At 53.1% G+C, this 20,722-nt stretch overlaps 1 protein-coding gene across 1 annotated transcript in view; it reads left to right on the top strand.

The window, feature by feature from the left end:
* Positions 1 to 20,722, top strand: part of GTF2A1L (general transcription factor IIA subunit 1 like) — a 1,760,055-nt gene that overhangs the window by 786,297 nt on the left and 953,036 nt on the right. Inside the window, exon 6 of the mRNA XM_069608408.1 lies at positions 2,710 to 3,284. Coding sequence (XP_069464509.1) covers positions 2,710 to 3,284 — 575 coding nt within the window. The remainder of the gene's footprint in view (positions 1 to 2,709; positions 3,285 to 20,722) is intronic.

The raw sequence follows: 20,722 nt of genomic DNA, 5'->3' as shown, positions 1-20,722 counted from the left end.
GTTGGGGAAGAGTGGTCCACCGCCCGTTTGTCTCTGGGGATATGCGGATTGTTGCAGAGGCTCCTTTCCCTTATTTGGGATCTTTGCTGCGCTCATTCCCAAGGTGACTGGCGGCATGGGAAGGCCAATTCTAGTGTTTTTGGACTCTGTAGGGTCTCCCTCCCGTAAGGCACTGGGGGGATGTAGTGGGTTTTCATCGCTCTTAGACGCAGTGGTGTAGGAGGCTGCTGTCCGGTTGTCGCTGGTCTATTCTGTGGCTTGGCTGGGTCCTCTGTGCTGCTGCATATGGACGCAGCTTCTCGCTCTTTCCTCGCCGGCATCTTGGGAGAGCTTCTGGTTTTCTTCCCTCCGGTGGGAGCTCTCTATGCAGGTGATTCCCACGCTGCATCATTGTACCTGTTGTCCCTTCAGCTTGTGGCTGGACTTCTGGTTGTCTGATATCAACAGAAGGACACTGGAAAGCATCTTGGGCATGAGGCAAGGCCATGGAGATCGCCAACAGTACATGCTGGCATTAAGGGGGAGGGCAGGAATTTGGGCCCAATGAACAGCCACTGTACATTTTGGCAGTAGGACTGGCTCTGGATCTATCCCTGGTAGGCCTCTCACCCCTGGCTGAGAGGGGTTCCTGTACCCTGTTGTCACAATCTTCTGTTTAGTGAACAGCCCTTTTTCATTTCTTAGTGTGCTGTCTCGCTGAGGTTGCATGGACAACAGAGCGCCCTTCGTGATTGTCAAGCTAAATTAGACTTTCGTGAAGTGGGGGGGCATTCTAGGTGCGGAATGGACACTGCCCTCCAACTACCAACCTTCAGAGCTATGCACAGTACAGCCGTGCTCTGCCTCTTTGCAGGTAACCTGCAGTCCACTCTGTAGAAGCCCCAGGTAAATGCTCCAATCTTCACAACTCCCTAGTGGCAAAGCCAGGGATGGGGGTTCGCCTCACCACCTGTCTCCAAATATTAACAGGCCATCTGGGGCATCCAGAAGCAGCAGCACAATGACTAACAGTCCTATTGTGTGTTAATTAGCACCCTCTGAAGTCAGCAGTGATCTCAGTGGGATCCTTTACTTGCCTTTTGATCCCTCAACTACAAGCCAACTGCCAGATCACTCAATGATGAGAAGGGGGTAGGACATGTATTCTCCAGAAGAGCAACCCTGCACCTTTTCACCTGCTACCCCTTTAGTAAGACCTACCCCTCTGCAATACCCAGAAGCATGTGGTTTGTTGAGCCTCTCACCACTTTAAGCTGGTTGCCGACTAGCTTTAGGGCTCTGATCACTCCCCCCCTCCACCACCTGAGTCTCCCTTGCTACCTAATGTGGTCAGGGGAACCCAGCCATAGGACTGTCACAAATGCCATCTTAGAATTTAGTGGACTCCCCGAATGAAAAACAGGCTGGTGGTGCAGTCTGGAAAAACACAAACCCTTCCAGTGCTCGAATCTTGTCATGGCATGTTCACCATAGGAGCTTTGAGGAATAACGTCATGGTGTTTGGCTGGTTTCTGAAAGGTATTATTGATGTGTGCATTCATCATGACCACTATGCACATTTGAAGATGTTTTTTCAAGATTGAAGCTGAGCCTCCCCCTTATCAATAGTCTAGAGGAAATGCACGGCAATAGGGTGGATAGGCTGCATATGAAAACCTTTGTTATGGCATTCGATGGTGAGATTTCCGAGCCTACTGATGGAGATGCATTTAAAGCACATCCATCTCTGAAAGACACCAATGCTGGAGACCTGCAGAAACAGGTAAATTACTTATTCTCTTCCATTATATCATTTCTTGTATAGGGATGTATTTAATGCAAACAGTGATTTCAAAGTGATTATCATTTGAAAAGGATAGAATTAATGAGACCAGGCAATTCATTTTGCCCCTGCTCATGTGGTTGTCCCTGCATGGGGTGTCCTTCAACCGACCTAGTTTATGCTACATTGCCATATATGTCATGTCGTAACCAGTCTATAATTGACAATTCTCTGGAAATTGGGATTGGGAAAAAAAAGCCCTTTTATGTGTTTTAGCCATACTAAATATGTAACCGATGATTCAGTTTCTTTACACAAGTGATTTTGCTTGTACGGTGCTTGCCGTTCTTAGTGCTTAAATTAAGCCCTTTTCTGTAACCTTTTTAACACTAAAAAAAAAACAAAATCGAGCGTTACTCTCTCCATCACTCTTAACCCAGATTGATACTTTAGCAAATATAGATCTCTGCCTTTTGTTGGTCCCAATATTGTGAAATGGAAACCAAGGTAGGTGATATCCACCTCACGACAACAAACCTTGCACTTTTTTAATGTATTGAAATATTGCAACTACCCTTGCAACAGATTGAAACATTTCTCCACGCATTTTTAAAAAACTTTTTCAATTCAAACTAAATTAATGAGTACAACATCATTCTAAATAGCACGAAACCCTTCACTGTTTCAAAAAGCATTGAAACCACAATAGAAATGGTGTGGTACTTCAAAACATATATCACGACTGTGAAGCCACACTGTAATACCTTGCAATCAATTTTCTTTCCTTCTGTGCAATTGATAAACCTGCCTGGATTTGGAGCAATCCAGAATGTGACCTTTCGTGGCACATTGCAGAAATATAGAATATCTGTTTACTCTGATCGACCTGCTTATCTTTGAAGTAAACATGTTACACTGTTTTTCATTTCAAACTATTTTCTATTTAGGACACCTTTATAAGGTAAATGTGCCTGTGATGGTGACACAGACTTCGGGAGGACCAAGAATTCTGCAGCATCAGCAGTTGTTTCAACATCTAGGACCCTCGTCTTATCACACTGCCGTTTCACAGATAAAGACAGCTTCTGAACGTGTCCTTCAAAAGCCACAGCAGCAAGAACCTTTTGCAAAAATGTCTACGGAATTTCATGTACTGCAAAAAAAAGAAGTCGTAAATGGGAATATTTTGGAGAACTCAAATATTCATTCAGTCGATCATCAGTTCTCAGGAACCAAACAATGTATCCCAACAAATGTGAATCTTAGTCAAGAGAATGCTTCCTTGGAAGAACAAGATCCTGTGAGTGGCAAGACAGTATTGTCTATGTCAAATCCGCCCGATTTAGCCTTGGATGCCAATGGTGAACATGCACGAAATGGCCTAATTAGTACCTACCAATCTATCCAAGAGCAGTTATCGCTGGAACCTAATATTCAAGTGCCTCATACCAGTACCCAGTCAATTGTCCTGGACGAAAGCGAATCTCTGACCCAAAAAAGCTGCAGTAATCTTTCTGACGAGGTAGGTCTGACTGTATTGTTGTTTAATGATATCCTAGTTTTATGTAATATTTTAACCCCAGAATGTTCAATTGGTATTTTCATTGGGCATAATGTGAGTTGTAAGAATTGGTAGAGCCCACAGATTGTTCATATGCCACATTCCTATGCTACTGGCAGCGCAGCATGCACCTACAGCCAATTCGCTGCGAGTGCTCAGGCAGATCTGTTTTGTGAACAGACACTGCCTTCAGTACACGCAGCCAGTTGCCCCACGACTGACCATACAGATTTAAGGTCCGAGTACCCTGCCTAGGTTAATTTTAATACCAAAAGCGAAGTGAGCATTACCCCCACGAAGTAGAGTTTGCTAAGGCATCTGTTGTATTGACCAGTGAAGGCATTACATTCATTGACTCTATATTCTCTTTTGTCTTTTTCTTTCACATGAAAGAGTGAAAGTCCTTTAACTCAGTTTTCAAAGCCCATAACGTATGGCCCTGGTGCGGGATCCATACATCTTAATTGGTACCCAGAGTCTGCCTTTCAACCAATCCGATTGGCTGATTTATGAGATTTACCAGCTGGTATATCTTAGAGCATTCCACTGTCACTCACTTTCGAGGTGTCCAATCGCTCACTAGTTGCATTTCTCTCACTGTCTGCTCAGTTACTCATTTTTACTAATTACTCTTTCTGCGGCATCCCCGCTCAGCCCCACTCCCCACAATCAGTGCCCTTCAATGTCCTTCACAGTATAATTTGTAGCTCCAGTCTTTTGCAGCTATCGCCATGAAGCCTTCTCACTTCACAGGGTGACCGAGTTTCCTTTTTCTCTCTTCAGGGATCACAGCCTTGAAAAGTGTGTGCTTTAATAATGCACCAACCCTGCCACACTCCACCTCTAGTGGAGGAAATGGAAAAGCACAAAACATTATCACTGCTGGATTTGATGTAAGGCAAATGCCTAATCTATCACCAGTCCATCAGGGTGAAGGATTAAATAATTAACTTTTAAAAAATACATTTTATTATTTACTATGGGTTTCCTTCTTTTAAAAAAATAATTTCACGCCAAATATGACGTGTTTTAGTTACTTTATGGTAGTGCTGTACTTAATAGGGTGCTCGCCATGTGCACCACTTGAACTCTGAACGGCTTTATTTTGCACTTAATTCTGTTTAGGACAGTATACATGTGTCATACGAGGAGGCCTCCCATATCCTGTAATCATCTTTCTACTCATCTTTGTCTCTTTATGCCTACTTTACACCATACTACTGTAGCCAGAAGTATTTAACGTTTTTTTGTTTTGAGCAACTTATGTTTCTTTAATTAAATGAGATCTTATTTTTCTCCAGCATGTGGTCTGGCATGGATTCACATACTCATGAATATTCCCTGTCAGGCTGGGAATCCTCGGTAAAGAAAAAAATCAGTTTCAGTTTCGTTTCTGAACTGTCTGTCTACTAATAACCAGTCACTGGTCTCTGGGTCATACTGCCCCCAGCCAATGACTGCCCTCTACCTAAGCCCCTTCTCTGGCAGCCATCTTCACAAGGGCATCCTTTCGTCGAGTTTTCCACTTCTCAGAGGATTCCAGAAGATCTTTGAGGCCTACCCTGCGTGGACATGGCCCAGGACAAAGGAAGCATGACGCCTGTTGGATCCAAGCTGTTCAGGAGCTGCCCTGGATGCGGACTACAGAACGTCTTTGAGGATGAGCACTCTCGGTGCCTCTACTGCCTTCACGATGACAAGTCGCACGTGGAGAAGGACTGTGCATTTTGTAAGAACATGTCCGAACGGACTATAAGGGAAGCCCAGCAGCAGGTGAGGAGAAGAAATCCGAGCGGTCTTCTAAGACCTTTGAGGGTGCTCCGGCAACGGCGGCCCAAGAAAAGGCAAAGCACTGCGAGTCCGTAGGCACCGGGAGCGCCGATCGGTCAGGCTCTTCGGTTGCCAGGCAGGGCGCAGTATCACCGCCACCATCAACCACGAGCCACCGCTCTGGCTCGGTGAAGAGGAAGTCAGAGAACCCGGGTAAGCTTCGGGAGAATCCCCGGTCGATCCCGACGGAGACAGCCGAGGGGGAGCGAGGCGGCTACCCTCCCCCCAAGGTGAAGGCCTCAGGCACACCCAAGGTCGTGAAGGGCCTGATTCACCCGGCTAAGGCCTTGATTGAAGGAGTCGTGGCGGCCCTGGCGAAACCTACGGAGGCTTCCCCAGTGGAGACTGCTTCAGGGGTTAGTTTTCCTGCCACTCCGCAGGGAATCTTTTCTGCCTGTCGTAGACCCCTGTGAAACCCCAGCAGGAAAAAGAGGGGGGGGCACGGTAGCCATAACTGACATGGATACCACCTCCTGAGGACGAGTTGGCTAGCATCCAAAGGATCTGGGACAAGAAGTCAGAGGAATCCAGGGCCCACAGGAAGGATCCTGACAAGGCCAACGAAGAGAGCAACGGGGTAGCCGACGAGGAAGATAGGGCCGCGGAGGGCCCCAGCCGTCTGTCCCGTTGCAGCCGGTGCCCGTACCAGGAGACAATTCAGGAGCTATCTTGATGGCCATACAGGCCCTGTGTACGGAGATGAGGACAATGATGCCTTTACCCCCCCACCGACAACCCAGCGGAGCCTGGACCGTCGAAGAGCCCACCTAACAAGCGGACACAAGTCCATCCCCCCCCCCCCTCCCTTCCAGCCTTCACCCCCATCCCCTCCTCTGAGGGATGAGACTGGAATGGAAACGGGAACAGAGATGGGGACGGACGACGGTGGTGACGACGGTATGGACCTTCCATCACCACTCCCTCGGGCCTCGCCCCCGATGAAATTGGCTCCTTCCACGCCATGATCGCCAGCGCATCTGAGCTCTTCCAGCTCTGCCCCAAAGAACAGAAGGAGGGCTTCCTCTACCAACGACGGGAGGCCAAGAAGAAGACTGTCCTCTCAGTCCCTTTACTGGACGGCATCTGGGACGAGGGGCTGGCGCTCCTCAAGAACCTGTCCACGACTCCTGCTAAGAGACCGGTACGAGAAGAAGTACCGGGTTTCAGACTCCGCCCCTATGTGCCTCAGAGCACAGCCTTCCCCGGATTCAGTGGTCTCCGCGGCAGCCAAGAAGAAATCAGCGGGGGCGACAGCCTCAACTTCCACTCCCCCCTCCCACCCCCCAGACGGCGAGGGAAAGAAGCTGGATGCCATGGGACGGTGGGTCATGTCAGCGGCAATGACTATTAAAGCGGCCAACGCCCTCGCGATCGTGGCACGCTACAACAGGGAGCTGTGGTTCAAGATCACTCCCCTCGTGGACTTCCTCCAAGTTGACAAGAGGGCTGAGGACCTGGAAATCCTACAGGAAGGCGAGGTGGCTTCGGACCACGCCATTACGTTGGTCACGGACATCGCCGACACCAGCTTTCGCCAGATGGGCAACAGCATCTGCCTTCGCGGTTGGCTCAAGGCCACCGATTTCTGCCAGGACGTGCAGACCAGGGTTCTGGACATGCCCTTCGACAGGAACAACCTGTTCGGCAAGTCAGTGGACAAGTCCCTACAGGCCATCAAGGCGGATACTGAGACGGCTCAGGCATTGGGTGTTCTACAACAACGGCTGTCCTTTTGGAGCTCTGGAGGCTAGCAAAGTGCCTCCAAATGATTTGGCGGCGGCTCCTCGAAGCCCACAGAGGACGCAGCAAGAGCGGAGGATCCCGTCGGCGGCAAGGCCGTGGTGAAACAGGACTGAACCGGCCGTGGCGTCGGGCCCCCACAAGAGCACCCCTGTGGGAGGCCGACTGGCGAATTTCGGCAGCGTGTGGAAATCCATCTCCACTGACCGTTGGGTGCTAGATGCCCTGGCCCGCGGGCACACTCTGGAATTTCAAAGGTGTCTTCATATTCCACTCGTGGCCAGGAAGGAAAACCATGTCCCACAACTACTTCTGGAGGTATGAGCAATGCTAAGAAAGGGAGCCATAGAACTCGTCCCAAAGAGTCTCCGGTGCTCCGGAGTGTACTCGCGGTACTTCCTCGTCCAGAAAAAGGCTGGCGGTTGGCGACCCATTCTGGACCTTCGTCGGTTAAACAAGTACATAAAGTTCCAGAAATTCTAGATGGTCACTCTCCAGCACGTGCTGGGACAGCTGGAGGAAGGCTACTTCTCCAGCATGGGGTCTGGCATGGATTCACATGCTCATGAATATGCCCCGTCGTCAGGCTGGCAATCCTCGGTAAAGAAAGAATCGGTATCGGTTTTGTTTCTGATCTGTCTTGCTTAGTAGTAACCAATCACTGGTCTCTGGGTCATATTGCCCCCAGCCAATGACTGCCCTCTCCCTAAGCCCCACCCTCGGCAGCCATCCTCAGATTTTTACCGTACGCTCTAGTGTTGAGTCCTTGTGCTATAACTCTCGAGCTTTTACTGCGTTTTGTGCTTTTTCAAAGAGATTTATCTCATTTTTTCGGTTAATCGAGCCTCAAGCTCCACCGTTTCTACTTCCGATCAACGGGGACCTGTTTCGGATTTATCTACGCGCCTCAAGGGTGAGGTTTTCGTCACGTTGCGCTTCCTCGAGGATTTTAGAAGTTTCTGAGGCCTACCTCGTGGATGAGAAGAACATGGCCCAGGAGAAGGGAAGCTCGACTCACGGGAAAATGTTCTGGATGCAACCTACAAAATGTGTTCAAGGAGGACGTGCATTCGAAATGCCTTTATTGCCTCCACGAGGACAAAACACACGTGGAGAAGGACTGTGATTTTTTCATGAACATGTCGGATCGGACTGAGGGATCGCCGGACCCGCCTCCAACTGGCTGGAAGGCAAGAGCCCAGCAGGTGAGAAGAAGTCAGAGCGGTCTTCTAAGTCCTGTGAGGGTGCCCCGGTGACGGGGGCCCAACAGAAGGCAAAGCACTGCGAGTCCGCAGGCACCGGGAGCGCTGAACGGTCGGGCTCCTTGGCTGCCAGGCAGGGCGCACCTTCACCGACGCCATCAACTGCGAGCCAACGCTCTGGCTCGGGGAAGAGAAAATCCGAGAACGCGGCTAAGCTTCTGGAGAAGCCCCGGTTCATCTCGAAGGAACCGCTGAGGGGGAGCGAGGCGGTGACCCTCCCCCTAAGGTGAAGGCCTCAAGCGCGCCTAAGGCTGCGAAGGCCCTGATCAACCCGGCTAAGGCCTCTATCGAGGGAGTCGCTGCGGCCCTGGCGAAGCCTGTGGAGGCTATCCCAGTGGAGGCGCCCCCAGGGCCCAGAGTTTCCCTGGGGGAATCCTCTTTTAAACCCATCGAGAAGACCCCCGTGAAGACCCTGGTGGAAAAAGGGGGGGGGTGTCCGTTACGGACAAAACCTCCACAGAGGAGCTGGACGAGAATCTGGAAGAGGCCCAGCCCCACGGGAGGAATCCCGAGTCGGGGGACGACGAGAGCGAGGGTGGCAACGACGACGAGGTTCCCGTGGAGGAACAACCTTTGCTCCCGGCACGCCCGTCGCAACCCGAGCCTCAGGACAACTCGGTGGCCCTTTTGACGACAATCCAAGCCTTATGCACGGAGATGAGGACGAGACTACCCCTACCCCTGGTGGACGACCCAGCTGTGCCGAGCCCGTCGGGAAGCCCTCCAAACAAGAGGAGAAGAATTCATCCAGTGCCCCTTCAGCCCTCGCGGCCTTCTTAGCCTTTATCGCCTTCCCCGATACCCGAGGGATGACACGGGAACGGACACGGCCACGACGGGGACGGATGACGATGGGACTGGCCTCCCTTCTCCGATTCCTCGGGCGCCCCCGCCCGACGACATTGGCTCCTGCCACGCCATGATTGTCAGGGCATCCAAGCTTTTTCAGCTCTGCCCTGAGGAGAAGGAAGGCTTCCTCTACCAACAGCGCAAGGCCAAGAAGACGGTCCTCGCGGTGCCGTTGCTGGATGACATCTGGGAGGAGGGACTTGCCCTCCTCAGGAACCCATCCACGACACCTGCCAAGAGGGACCGGTACGAGAAGTACCGGGTCCCCGACGCCGCCGTGTTGTGCCTTAGGGCGCAGCTGACCACGGAGTCGGTCGTCTCAGCAGCGGCCAAGAAGAAAGCGGGAGGGGCATCGGCTTCATCCTCAACTTCCCCGCCAGACAGTGAGGGAAAGAAGCTGGACGCCGTGGGACGACGAGTCATCTCATCGGCGGCGACGACGATTAAGGCGCACAACGCCCTAGCGATTGTGGCCCGCTATGACAGGGAATTGTGGTACAAGATCGCCCCCCTGTTGGATTTCTTCCCGGACGACAAGAGGGCAGAGGCCCTGGCGATCCTACAGGAGGGTGAGGTGGCGTCTGACCACGCCATAACTATGGCCATGGACATTGCCGACACCGGTTTCTGCCAGTTGGGCAACGGTGTTTGCCTTCGACGGCCGGGGTGGCTCAAGACTACGGATTTCCGCCAGGATGTGCAAGCCAAGGTTTTGGACATGCCCTTCGACGGGAACAATCTGTTTGAAAAGACTGTGGATGAGTCGCTACAGGCCATCAAGACTGACACGGAGACGGCTAAGGCCTTGGGAGTTCTGCAACAGCGGCGGCCGCCCTTTCGGAACTCCGGAAGCAAGCAAGGTGCCTCCAAAGCATTCGGCGGCGGCTCCTCGACCTACCGTCAGGCGGCACGATCCTCGTCGCAAGAAGCCTACAGGGGACGAGGCAAGTCAGGTGGATCTCGCCGTCATCGCCAGGGAGGCCAAGGCGGCAAGGCTGCTTCCAAGCAAGACTGAACCGGCCGCCGCGTCGGGCCCTCTCCGAAGCACCCCGGTGGGAGGCCGGCTGACAAAGTTAGTCAGCCTGTGGGAGTCCATCTCCACCGACCGTTGGGTGCTGGATGCTCTGGCCCAAGGGCACACACTGGAATTTCGAAAGTGCCCCCGAATTCCGGCCATGGCCAGGAAGGAAAACCACATCCCTCAACTGCTGTTAGAGGGAAGGGCGATGCTCAAGAAAGGAGCCATCGAGCTCGTCCCAAAGAGGCTCCAGGGCTCCGGAGTATACTCAAGATACTTCCTCGTCAGAAAGAAGACAGGAGGTTGGCATCCCATCCTGGACTTGCGTCGGCTGAACAAATACATCAAGGCACAAAAGTTCCGGATGGTCACCCTCCAGCACGCGCTGGGACAGCTGGAGGCAGGCTACTTCCTAGCGTCGTTGGGTCTGGAGGATGCGTACTTTCACATCCCCATCTTAAGAGGACACCGAAAGTTTCTCAGGTTCGTAGTCCAAGGGCGGCACTATCAGTTCAAGGCCCTCCAATTCGGTTTGAAGTCGGCGCCCAGGGTGTTCACCAAGTGCGTAGCACCAGTGGCGGCGTGGCTGCGCCTGCAGGGGATCCACGTCTACCCCTACCTGGACGAGTGGCTCATCCGAGCAGGGACTCGCCGTCGAACACACAAAGACCGTCCGGCTGCTCACGGACCTGAGATTCTCAATCAACTTCCCCAAATCCCACCTTGTTCCGTCGCAGGTTGCGCTGTTTCTGGGAGCCAAGCTCGATACAGTAGCGCAGTTGGCCTCGCCGTCGGAGGAAAGAATGCAGGCCATCCTGGGCAAGGTACAGCGTCTGCTGGCCATGGACGTGGCCAGAGTGAGATCCATCAAGTCCCTTCTCGGGATGATGTCCTCTTGCATCTATCTGGTGCGCCTGTGCAGGCTTCGGATGCGTCCTCTGCAGGAGTTCCTCGATGCCCGTTGGACACAAGCGATGGACCGCTTCGAGGACAATATCTCGTTCAACGAAGTATTCCGCCAGGCAATTCGATGGTGGGGCACAGGGAGGAACCAGATCCCCCAGCCCTATCCAAGGAGGCCCAGGATCTGTGGCACTGGGCTGTTACCCAGGGGATGCTTCTGGTGCCTTTTCATCTAGCAGGGATGAAAAACACCATTGCCGACTCGCTCAGCAGGGAGCTGCGCTCTTGCCACGAGTGGGAACTACGCCAGGATCAAGTGGATCTACTCTTCCGGCGATGGTGCAAACCCCAAATCGACCTGTTCGCGACGGAGTGCTCGAGGCTCGCCAGCAGGTTCCCCCAGCCGAGGAGCATGGGCGATGCTTTCTCGTTCCCCTGGGTCGGCCTGTTCCTGTATGCGTTCCCACCGTTGCCGTTGCTGCTCAGGTTCATCAACCAACTCAAGAGGCCCCGATGCAGGATGATCCTCGTTGCACCGAGTTGGCCAAGGCAGATATGGTTCCTGGACCTTCTGGACTTGTCAGCGTCCCCACCAGTCAAACTGTCAACGGACGCAGATCTTCTCAACAGAGAAGGAGGTGCCATTCATCACGACCCGGAGTCGCTGAACTTGCAGGCCTGGCTACTGCAGCACTAGAGTTTGGATGGTACGATATCACGGCTGACTGCAGAGAGGTTCTTGCAAAGGCCAGGGCGTCCTCAACTCTCAAGTGCTACGGACACAAGTGGAAGAGGTTCTCTGTCTGGTGCCGTGCACCGAAGATTAACCCGCTACGGATTACAGCCCCTCAAGTGCTACCGTATTTACTGTCACTGGCCAAAGCTGGACTAGCTCACGCTTCCATCAAGATACATCTGGCAGCGATTTACCGATGCACCAGAACTGCAGGACGGTCGTCCCTGTGGTCTCATCGCTTGGTGAAGTTTATGAAAGGACTGTTCCGATCGTACCCGCCGGTGAAGGCTCCAGCCCCGGCGTGGGAACTCAACGTGGTGCTGACAAGGTGTTAGGCAGAAACCTGTGCAGTTACCTTTGGGAACACTGCAAAAGATTTAGGACTACAGATGTTAGCAGTAAACCCACTTGGTGGCAGTCTGTACCACCCAGATTTACCTGGTAGCTGTGGCTGAGCAGTCAGACTTCCCTCAAGAAGAGTTAGGCAGTATGCAAAGTATACACAATAGGCACTCCGATACAACAATACAAGCAAACACTGACCAGAGCTGTGGTATCAAAGTATATAATTATTTATTTAAAAACACACTGTTTGAAACACGCCAGCACTCTTATTGTAAAACACTCTAAACACAGTCACTATTATAATATATACAACCCTTATTCCTTATCAGATAAGTCTTAGTTAACACCACTTATTTCCATACAGAGGTGAGCGCTTAACTATAGATGGCACTCCAATAAGTTCATGAAGAAGGGAGGAAAAATACAGAATATGGGAAGGTACACCTCTCTAAGCTTTAGGAACACTATTAGCAAGGCAGAAGAGCAAAAGTCACTTGTGAGCCAAAGTCCATAGGCTGGGCCCACTCTTAGAGAGAGCAGAGCACAAATGCGCCCAAGATCACAGTTACACTAGGCTTAGAAAGTCTTGCAGAGAGTTTGAAAAGAGTTTAGGGAGGCTCAGAAAAGTTTAGTCAGGGTGTCCCAGGCTAACCCAGGTTCGAAAGCCAGGGGCTAAATCTACCCCGTACAGTCGGTGGCAAGGGAAGCTGGGCGGGACACGGTACCTTAAGTGGGAAGGATCCTCCAGCGGTGGCAGTTGTTCCTGGCAGTGGGTGCAAGTCTCGTCGTCCAGGGGAAGAGAAGATCTCGACTTGGAGGAAAGATGAAGGTTGTTGCACTGCCAGGGAAGAAACCAGCTGCAGAGTTTTCCGGTTAAAGGTATTACCCTTTAATTTGCGGTCGTGGTAAAACGTGGTATCCCGGTTGCCGGGGTGCTTGGCACAGGCAAGGCGGCCACGAGATACGTGGGGAAGGCGAAAAGACGATGTAACTGGTTATCCCCACCAGTCAAAGGAAGAAGACTCTCCGGCGGGAGATCTCCTCTGTCGTTGGGAAAAGTGGTGAGACGGTCCAGCAAGGCTCCACCGGTGGTGTCGTCGTCGCAGGTCGGCCCAGCTTCTCCCTCGTCGGATTCTTAGGTCCTGTGGCGACTTCTGAAGTTCCAGTCCCCAAAGCCCTGCTTTTATGCAGAAAACCCTCATTCATTCAGCCTAGCTGTCACTCAAACATGCTAAGTGGTGAGCCGACCGGCTCACCACTTGGGCCAATCAGGATGGAGTGCGACTTGAGTTGCCTAGGCAATTCAGTCCAGGGTGCCTAAATCCCCCTCCACCCCTCCTAAGTACCCCAGACAGAGTGGCACCACTTTGGAGGGCTTCTGTGGAGAAGCCCGCCAAAAAGTGGAACAAAGGGCTCGACATGATGCGTAGTGCAGCGATGACTGTCTGGATCTGCCCTCCTAATCTTGTTTGCTTGGCCCGTAGAAATATTCTCCTACAAGTGGAGAGATGGATTTAGCCACTTGTGTATTCAAGTGATAGCACCCCCTCTGTCCTCCCCACTAATCACCTCTGAAGCGCCCTCTCAGCAAGCTCACCTTATATTCTTGATGGATGAGCCCTCCATCCTGCGAAGCACACAGGGCGCGTTGATGGCCAGTTATTTCACTGGCCTGAAGATATTGGAAGAATTGTAGACGAATTCTGACTCCAAAAGATCCTGGCGAAGAGCCGTAAGTATATAGTTCGTAAGAGTTCAAAATGTCTGGAATTCACTCCTGTCCAATTCCTCTTTTTTGTCTTGCAGCTTTGACCCAATAAGAAGATTGACAGCTGAAAGCGCTCCGGTAAAAGTCTGTTACCCAACACTGTCCGGTAAATAATGCCAAGGGTTAAACTTGCTGCTTTCTCCTTAACTTACAGGTGCGGCATAATATGATGTGGCATGCTGATGAATTATACCTCCGGCGGTAAAATCAGGTAAGCATATGGCGGCTAAAGAGATTGGGCCTCATTACAAGTACTCCGGTCCGGAATTAACACTGCCGGTAAAACCATACCGGCACCGTTTGCATGTCCGCGCAATCATGACCCGCGGCCCCGGTAATAGCACCACACTAAACCGCCACCGCGGAAATAGGGTTCCCCTTAATTCCGCCTGCACGGAAACCCCTCCGTTACCGGCAACACGAAACACCGTGAGCATCACAACTAGCGCGGACACGGAAATACCGGGAAAAAAATGGCGGAAATACCCTGATCACGGTGGCGCAACCGCCGCCACCGCGAACATGGCGTTATACACTGCCGGCTGAACTGAATCAGGGCACGGGTGCACCAAATCAGCCCAGCTGGACCTAGCAGGCCACTGGGAGCCTACAAAAGGGCCACACCCAGCCCAACACAACACAGAACCATGCAGGCAGCAGGGCTAGTAGCACTGGGACTGGGCCTACTCAACCAACAGGCAGTACTGCACATGGTGGCAGCAATGGCGCAGAGGAGGAGGCGTAGGCGGAGGAGGCGCAGGCGGCAACCAGCCAACCCTGCAGCAATGGCAAACTCCATTGCCCAGCCAGCCCGACCCCGCCGCCAGCCACAAATACCACGCATCAGGGCCTCACCCTGGAACCTCACCCCAGGACAGATCCACACCCTATACCGGCTGGACCGTGCAACAATCATGCACATCACCGCCATGATTGAGGACAACATCAGCAGCCTAATTGACACCCCCACCGCCATCCCCCCCCTCTTGAAGGTTGTCTCAGTTCTGCATTTCCTTGGCACTGGCACCTATCAACACACGGTTGGTGAGCTGCACGGCATATCACAACCGTGTTTCTCAAAAGTCCTGGTACAGGTACTGGATGCCCTGTTGCGCCATGTGTCGGAACACATAGCCCTACCCCGCACCCTCCCCGAGGTCATTGCCACCAAGTTGGCCTTCCATGCCATGGCAGGCATGCCAAATTGCATAGGCGCAGTTGACTGCACCCATGTCGAGCTGACAGTACCACATGCAATTGAGGCGGTGTTCCGCAATAGGAAACAGTATCACTCTTTGAATGTCCAGATGGTTTGTGATGCCATGCAACTGATTACACACTGCTGCGCACGTTTCCCAGTACTGCGGAATTCCACGTTGCCACGGTACATGGAACGCTATGCCGGACAAAGCACATGGCTATTGGGTGAGTACAGCTGACGATGCTACAACCCTGTCGTAGTGGTGTGTGTGTGTCCAGGCAATGAGCATTGTGAGTGTGGCGCTGTGACCGCACATGCATCACCCCCCTTCCATCTACCAAATACACAGCGGATGGCAAACATCATGAAGGAAGACATGACAGGGCACCACAATGTGCCCGTGCACACGCTGCCACAGCCAATCCCGTCACTGTCCCATGAACCCTGGGCCACTGCAGACACCCACCCTCAATTGAAACACTGCCCCAAAAAGCACGAGAGGCGTGCAAATCATACGACGAGTATTCACTACTTCCGTACAGTGGAGTCACTCTGCCATGTGTGGACAGCACTGCACCATGACATGCACACAATCAAATGTCACCCGCAGGGCACAGCAAACATGCAAGTTAATGTGTAGGCCCATATGCAGTCAGCGACATTCCTCGTGATGGCCAAAACATACCTCCAGACACTGCATGGTTCATATGCATGAATGAATGATGATACAAGAATGCACAGCAGCAGATGACATGATGCCACAAACACTGACATGTTCCCCCATCTACATCCCATGTAGGTGATGCGGGATATGCACTCACGCCATGGTTGATGACACCTGTACGGAGACCAAGGAACAGGCATGAAGAGGCATACAATAGGGCACATATCCGCACACGTGGAATGATTGAGAGGACATTTGGACTGCTGAAGGCCCGTTTCCGCTGTCTGAGCAGATCTGGCGGATCACTGCTGTACAGCCCAGTGAAGACGGGCAAAATCACGCTGGTATGTGCCATGCTGCACAATATATGCCTGCGCAGGAACATCCCAATGCCACCAGACGCAGATGAGGAAGATGGGGATGGGGATGGGGATGGGGATGGGGATGGGGATGGAGATGGGGACGGGGATGGGGATGGGGATGGAGATGGAGATGGGGATGGGATGGCACCGCCTCCCCCTGGGGGTGCACATGATGGCCAGAGAGCACGGGATGCCCTGATTCGCATTTACTTTTGAGTCACAGCACATTCACAGTAATGCACAAACATGGTGACGACAATGAACTAACAGTTGCACTGCAAAATAAATGATCAATGTCCACACATGTATATCTTGATTTGAAATGGTGATGTATTGATGTAATCACAACAGGGAAGAAGGTGCATTGGTTAGGGAAGCTGTACACCCGGGGCCACCCACCACCCAAACGTGCCCACCCCCACCCAGAGCCCATTGTCCAAAACCCCAAAACTACCAACCCCACCACCCAAACGTGCCCACCCCCACCCAGAGCCCATTGTCCAAACCCCCAAAACTACCTACCCCACCACCCAAACGTGACCACCCCTCTCACACCCTTGTAGTCCACATGTGTCCTGCACTGCCCCACACACATGCCATCACTTCCGTGTGCGCTTCTGTGCAACCTTGCCCAAGGGACCCGTTAGCCTACTCGAGCGCCTCCTTGGACTGGCAGTAGTGGAGCTGGATGGGGTGGTAGTGTTTGATTGGCCAGAATCAGGGATTGAGGGCATCCGTGCCAGATTTGCCTGTTGGCCAACCAACATGGCCTCCACAAGCCTGGAGGTGTGGTCATTGCCCTCCCGCACATGGCGTGCAAGGGTCACTATGGTGGTCGCAAAGCGTCCTATGGACCTCGACAGGCGACGCACTGAGGCGCTGTAGCTCTCCCTCTGCAGCCTGGATTCCTCTAGCTGCCTCTCCACCAGCTGGGTGAGGGTAGCCTGCTGGTCCTCCATCCGCTGCATGCGGGCATTCAGTTCGGCCATGGATGGGGTGGGCGACCTCATGGGACTCCCCAGTGAAGTGGGGCTGAACCCCAGCTCATGGAAGGAGCCCAGGTCTTCCAATGTGGGCATCTCCCCCTGTGGCCCCGTTTCCGAGTGCTCTTGCGGGGCACTGTTATCACTGCAGGCCGCCCCCTCAGCAGTGCTGCTGCCTTCGGTGTTGTGTTGGGTGGCCATGATAGGTTCCTGTGGCACCTGTCTGGACTCAGCCAGTGTGGAGATGGTGGGGATGTTGGTGGTGGTGTGCTGCACATCTGTGGTGGCTGGTAATGTGGCCAGAGGTGCAGAACTGCCGGCAGCATCCTCCTGTGTGGTGGCGGTGGCTAGTGTACTTGCCGATGCTGATTGGCTGGCCTGTTGTGCAGTATCACTGTCACTTGAAACGGCTGTGGGGACACAAAGGGCATGCAATTAGTGTTGTTGTGGTGGCAGATGGGTGCATCACATGCGTCATTAAGATTGTACATTGAATAGTGTTAGTCACATGCATCTGATTGCTGGTGTATGCATTCAGTGATATTGGTTGCCATACGGATCATAATGGGTCCTTTGGCCCACACATGCACTGCCTGGGGGGGGGGTTGTTAATGGGTCCTTTGGCCCACACATGCACTGCCTGGGGTGGGGGGGGGGGTTGTTAATGGGTCCTTTGGCCCAGTACTCACAACTGCATATTTACATGTAGCATTCATGTTTGGGCACTTACCGGCATCTGCAGGTGGGCTCACTCCTGCCTCAGCCTGCCCAATCCCATGGATTCCCTCTAGGTGGAGGACGCTGCTGCAACGCTCCTCCCATGCTTGCAGCCTCAGTGGGGAAGGGGGTCCTCCGCCTGTCCCACTGCTGCGTTGGCGGTGCGTGGAAATGAGGTTGCGTACCCTCAGCCTCAGGTCGTCCCACCGCTTGTGGCAGTCCTTCACGCTCCTCACTGCCACGCCCACAGCGGTGCACTTGCGTGCAGCTTCGGCCCACACCTCCTTCCTCCGCTGCTGTGTGGCACGCCGTTGGTCGGCGCTGAACAGCATCTCAGCATTGTCCACAATGTGCTCCACCAAGACGGTTAGCTCCGCCTCGCTGAAGCGCTGTTTGCGCTGCCTCTGAGCAGGAATCCTGGCAGACATGCTTGTGGTCCCTTTTGGCTTCTCAGAGTCAGGATTGTGCTTGTGCTGGCTCTGGATGGCAATGGATTGTGCTTTTATGTGATGGCCGCCTCTCTGTTTCCTGTTTTGGCGATCATGGTATTTCCGGTTCCGTGTCCGTGGCGGCGGAGGCGGAAACTAGTTTTGCGCCACTTGTGGCTTCGTTATTTCCATTTCCGTGGGGTATTCCGTGACGGCGGTAACAACGTTTCCGAGTCCGTGTGGTGCGCGCGACCGACAGCGTGTAATCGGGCGGTTTTTCCGCACCCTTGCGGACACGGAAACGTTTTTACCGCCATCACGGATTTTGCACGGTCCCGGACTGGCAGGTTGTAATGAGGCCCATTGTCTCTGTCTGTTCTGTCTGCTCACCTTGTTGTTTCTTGTCCCCCTTAGGTGCCGGGATTCGGCGATGTAAAGATGGAGACAGTGCCGGATCGAAAAGATGCTGCGTGGAACGGTGAGGTTTGACGTGGCGCTCCTGCTGCCGATGCAATGCGTTTAAAACAGTCTTTTCTCTGGTTTGAAGATGCGATGAATCCTGGATTAGGTAAGAAATCAGGTAATACTCTTGTTCTAACCTTTGCTTCTTTCCTTCTTTCTAGGTGCTCCAGGTTCGGGGCGGGCGTGGCAGAAGGCTGGATGCTGCTGCTGGCACGGTGAGCATAATGCTGCTGGATGCAGAATAACGCGAAGCGGGTGCTGCTCTTCGGGCGTGGTTTAAAATCCCTCCAAAGTAGTCCCAGGTAGGTATTCCTCCCCGACCACACCCGAGTAACAAAATAGTCCCTAAGGTAAAGTAGTCCCTTCCAGGCCTCACATGGGCTTGGATCTTCTTGCAGCATGGTCTGCATCAGGTAAGTGTGCACTTATGAGCCTGGCGCCCATGGCGCCAGGGCTGAACCCAGACAGCCCCTAGCAGGGGTTGCTGGTTTTTCTCAAGACGACATGATGCCTGCTCCCGGGGCTGATGGACGTGGTCTGGATGCCCGGGGGTATGCATCATGACAGATATATAGCACAAGCCCAGTCCATATATTGTTCACTAGTCTTGTTTCCTCCTATTAAGGTTTTACCCCCCCAATGTACCTGGTGGAGTAGAGTTCTTCGAAGACACGTCAGAGGAACCTTCTTGAGTGCCTCCCTTTAAAGCAGGAGCCACGGATCGTTGAGAGGCATCGAAGAGGGTGAACTTGTTGTCGACGGCGGCGATGAGAAGTTCCAAGGGTGCCGATGTCGATCCAGGCGGTGCTCGTCAGCGGCGTCCTGCGAGGATGAGGTGTGCGGGGCACCTCGGCGATAGATTGCTCAGGACCGCAAAGAGTTTCAGAAGAACTGTGGCCCAACAAGGGCGTCGAGTCGTTGAAGTCTTTGTGGCCTTCAGGTGGCGGGAAACCCACCGGCGGATTCTCCTCGGCGCGTTGGTTGTCCTCGACTTTCTCCGGCAGGACAAAGCGGTCGACGTTGCGGACAAGTGAGTCCTTGGATTCAAATGTTCTTAGGCAAAGGAGCGGGCAGCTCCGGTTGTCGGCGGCACGGCGTCAAGTGGTCCCCACGGCTGGGCAACACAACTTCGACGGGCCTCCAGCGGTTACACAAACCTGCGAACCCTGGTCGACGGCAATGGACTTCAACAGCGGCGAAGTCCGGGTGCCTTGCTCCGTTCTCCTCATCGGTCCCGTCTCGGGTCGGCAGCCTTTCGAGGGTCTGACTTCCAGGGAGCTTCGGCGAAGGTTAGCGGTGCCCGATGGTCCCTCGGAGCATGGAAAGAGGGCGGGCGCCTTACCAGGTCCTCTCTCGGATCAGTCTTCGTGTTCGGCAGCTTTCAGATCTGTCGAAGCAAATGCAACAGCAAGTCTTCGTCTTCCAGCTGGGCGTCGAGGATCAGCAGTTCCAGTTACTCTTAATGTGAAGACACAGCTTCTGAACAATTTCCAGTGGTGAGAGGTCCCCAGATATACTATCTTGTCTCTCATCCACACTGCTGGGTTACTCTCAGCAGCCAATCATACAGAAGGGCATTCATGCACTCAGTCAGCCAATCAGGCACACAGTGCATTCAGGCCATCCTCCTCCCTCTCAGACACTCACAACAAGGAATGTGGATTGGGACAAGTACCCAGCCATTCAACACTACACACTGCATTCAGGCCAGCTTCGGGCAGGGCTGTCTCAGTCTTTGTCTCTCATGCCAGAAACCAGACAACCACAACAAGAAGTGCATATTGGTCATACACTCCGTTCACCCAGGTCCCACCCACAGGAGGTACCCACAACATACAATCACTGGGAAGGCTCCTGCTAGTCTGGCTGGGCCTTCTCAACACCATATATGGCACTTCCACCCAACAGCCAGTAAGGGGGAAGGGACAGAGTCGGGGATTCCCAGGACTTTGGGAAAACAAGGTAATAGAAAGCAAGAGGCCACAGGGGCCATCTTGTTTTCCATCAGGAATCAACTGATTCCAATGGCAGGGCCGGGGTATCCCAAAATGGAGGATACTCGGTGCACCTGTCAAATTCAGCATGGAGCTGCCACCAGCCCATACCCTGCTCTGTGGGCCACCCACAGTTG

The sequence above is a fragment of the Ambystoma mexicanum genome, chromosome 4q, assembly GCF_040938575.1.
Source record: "Ambystoma mexicanum isolate Mex_15411 chromosome 4q, UKY_AmexF1_1, whole genome shotgun sequence".
Classification (NCBI taxonomy): Eukaryota; Metazoa; Chordata; class Amphibia; order Caudata; family Ambystomatidae; genus Ambystoma; species Ambystoma mexicanum.
This window is presented reverse-complemented; position numbering and strand designations above follow the sequence as displayed.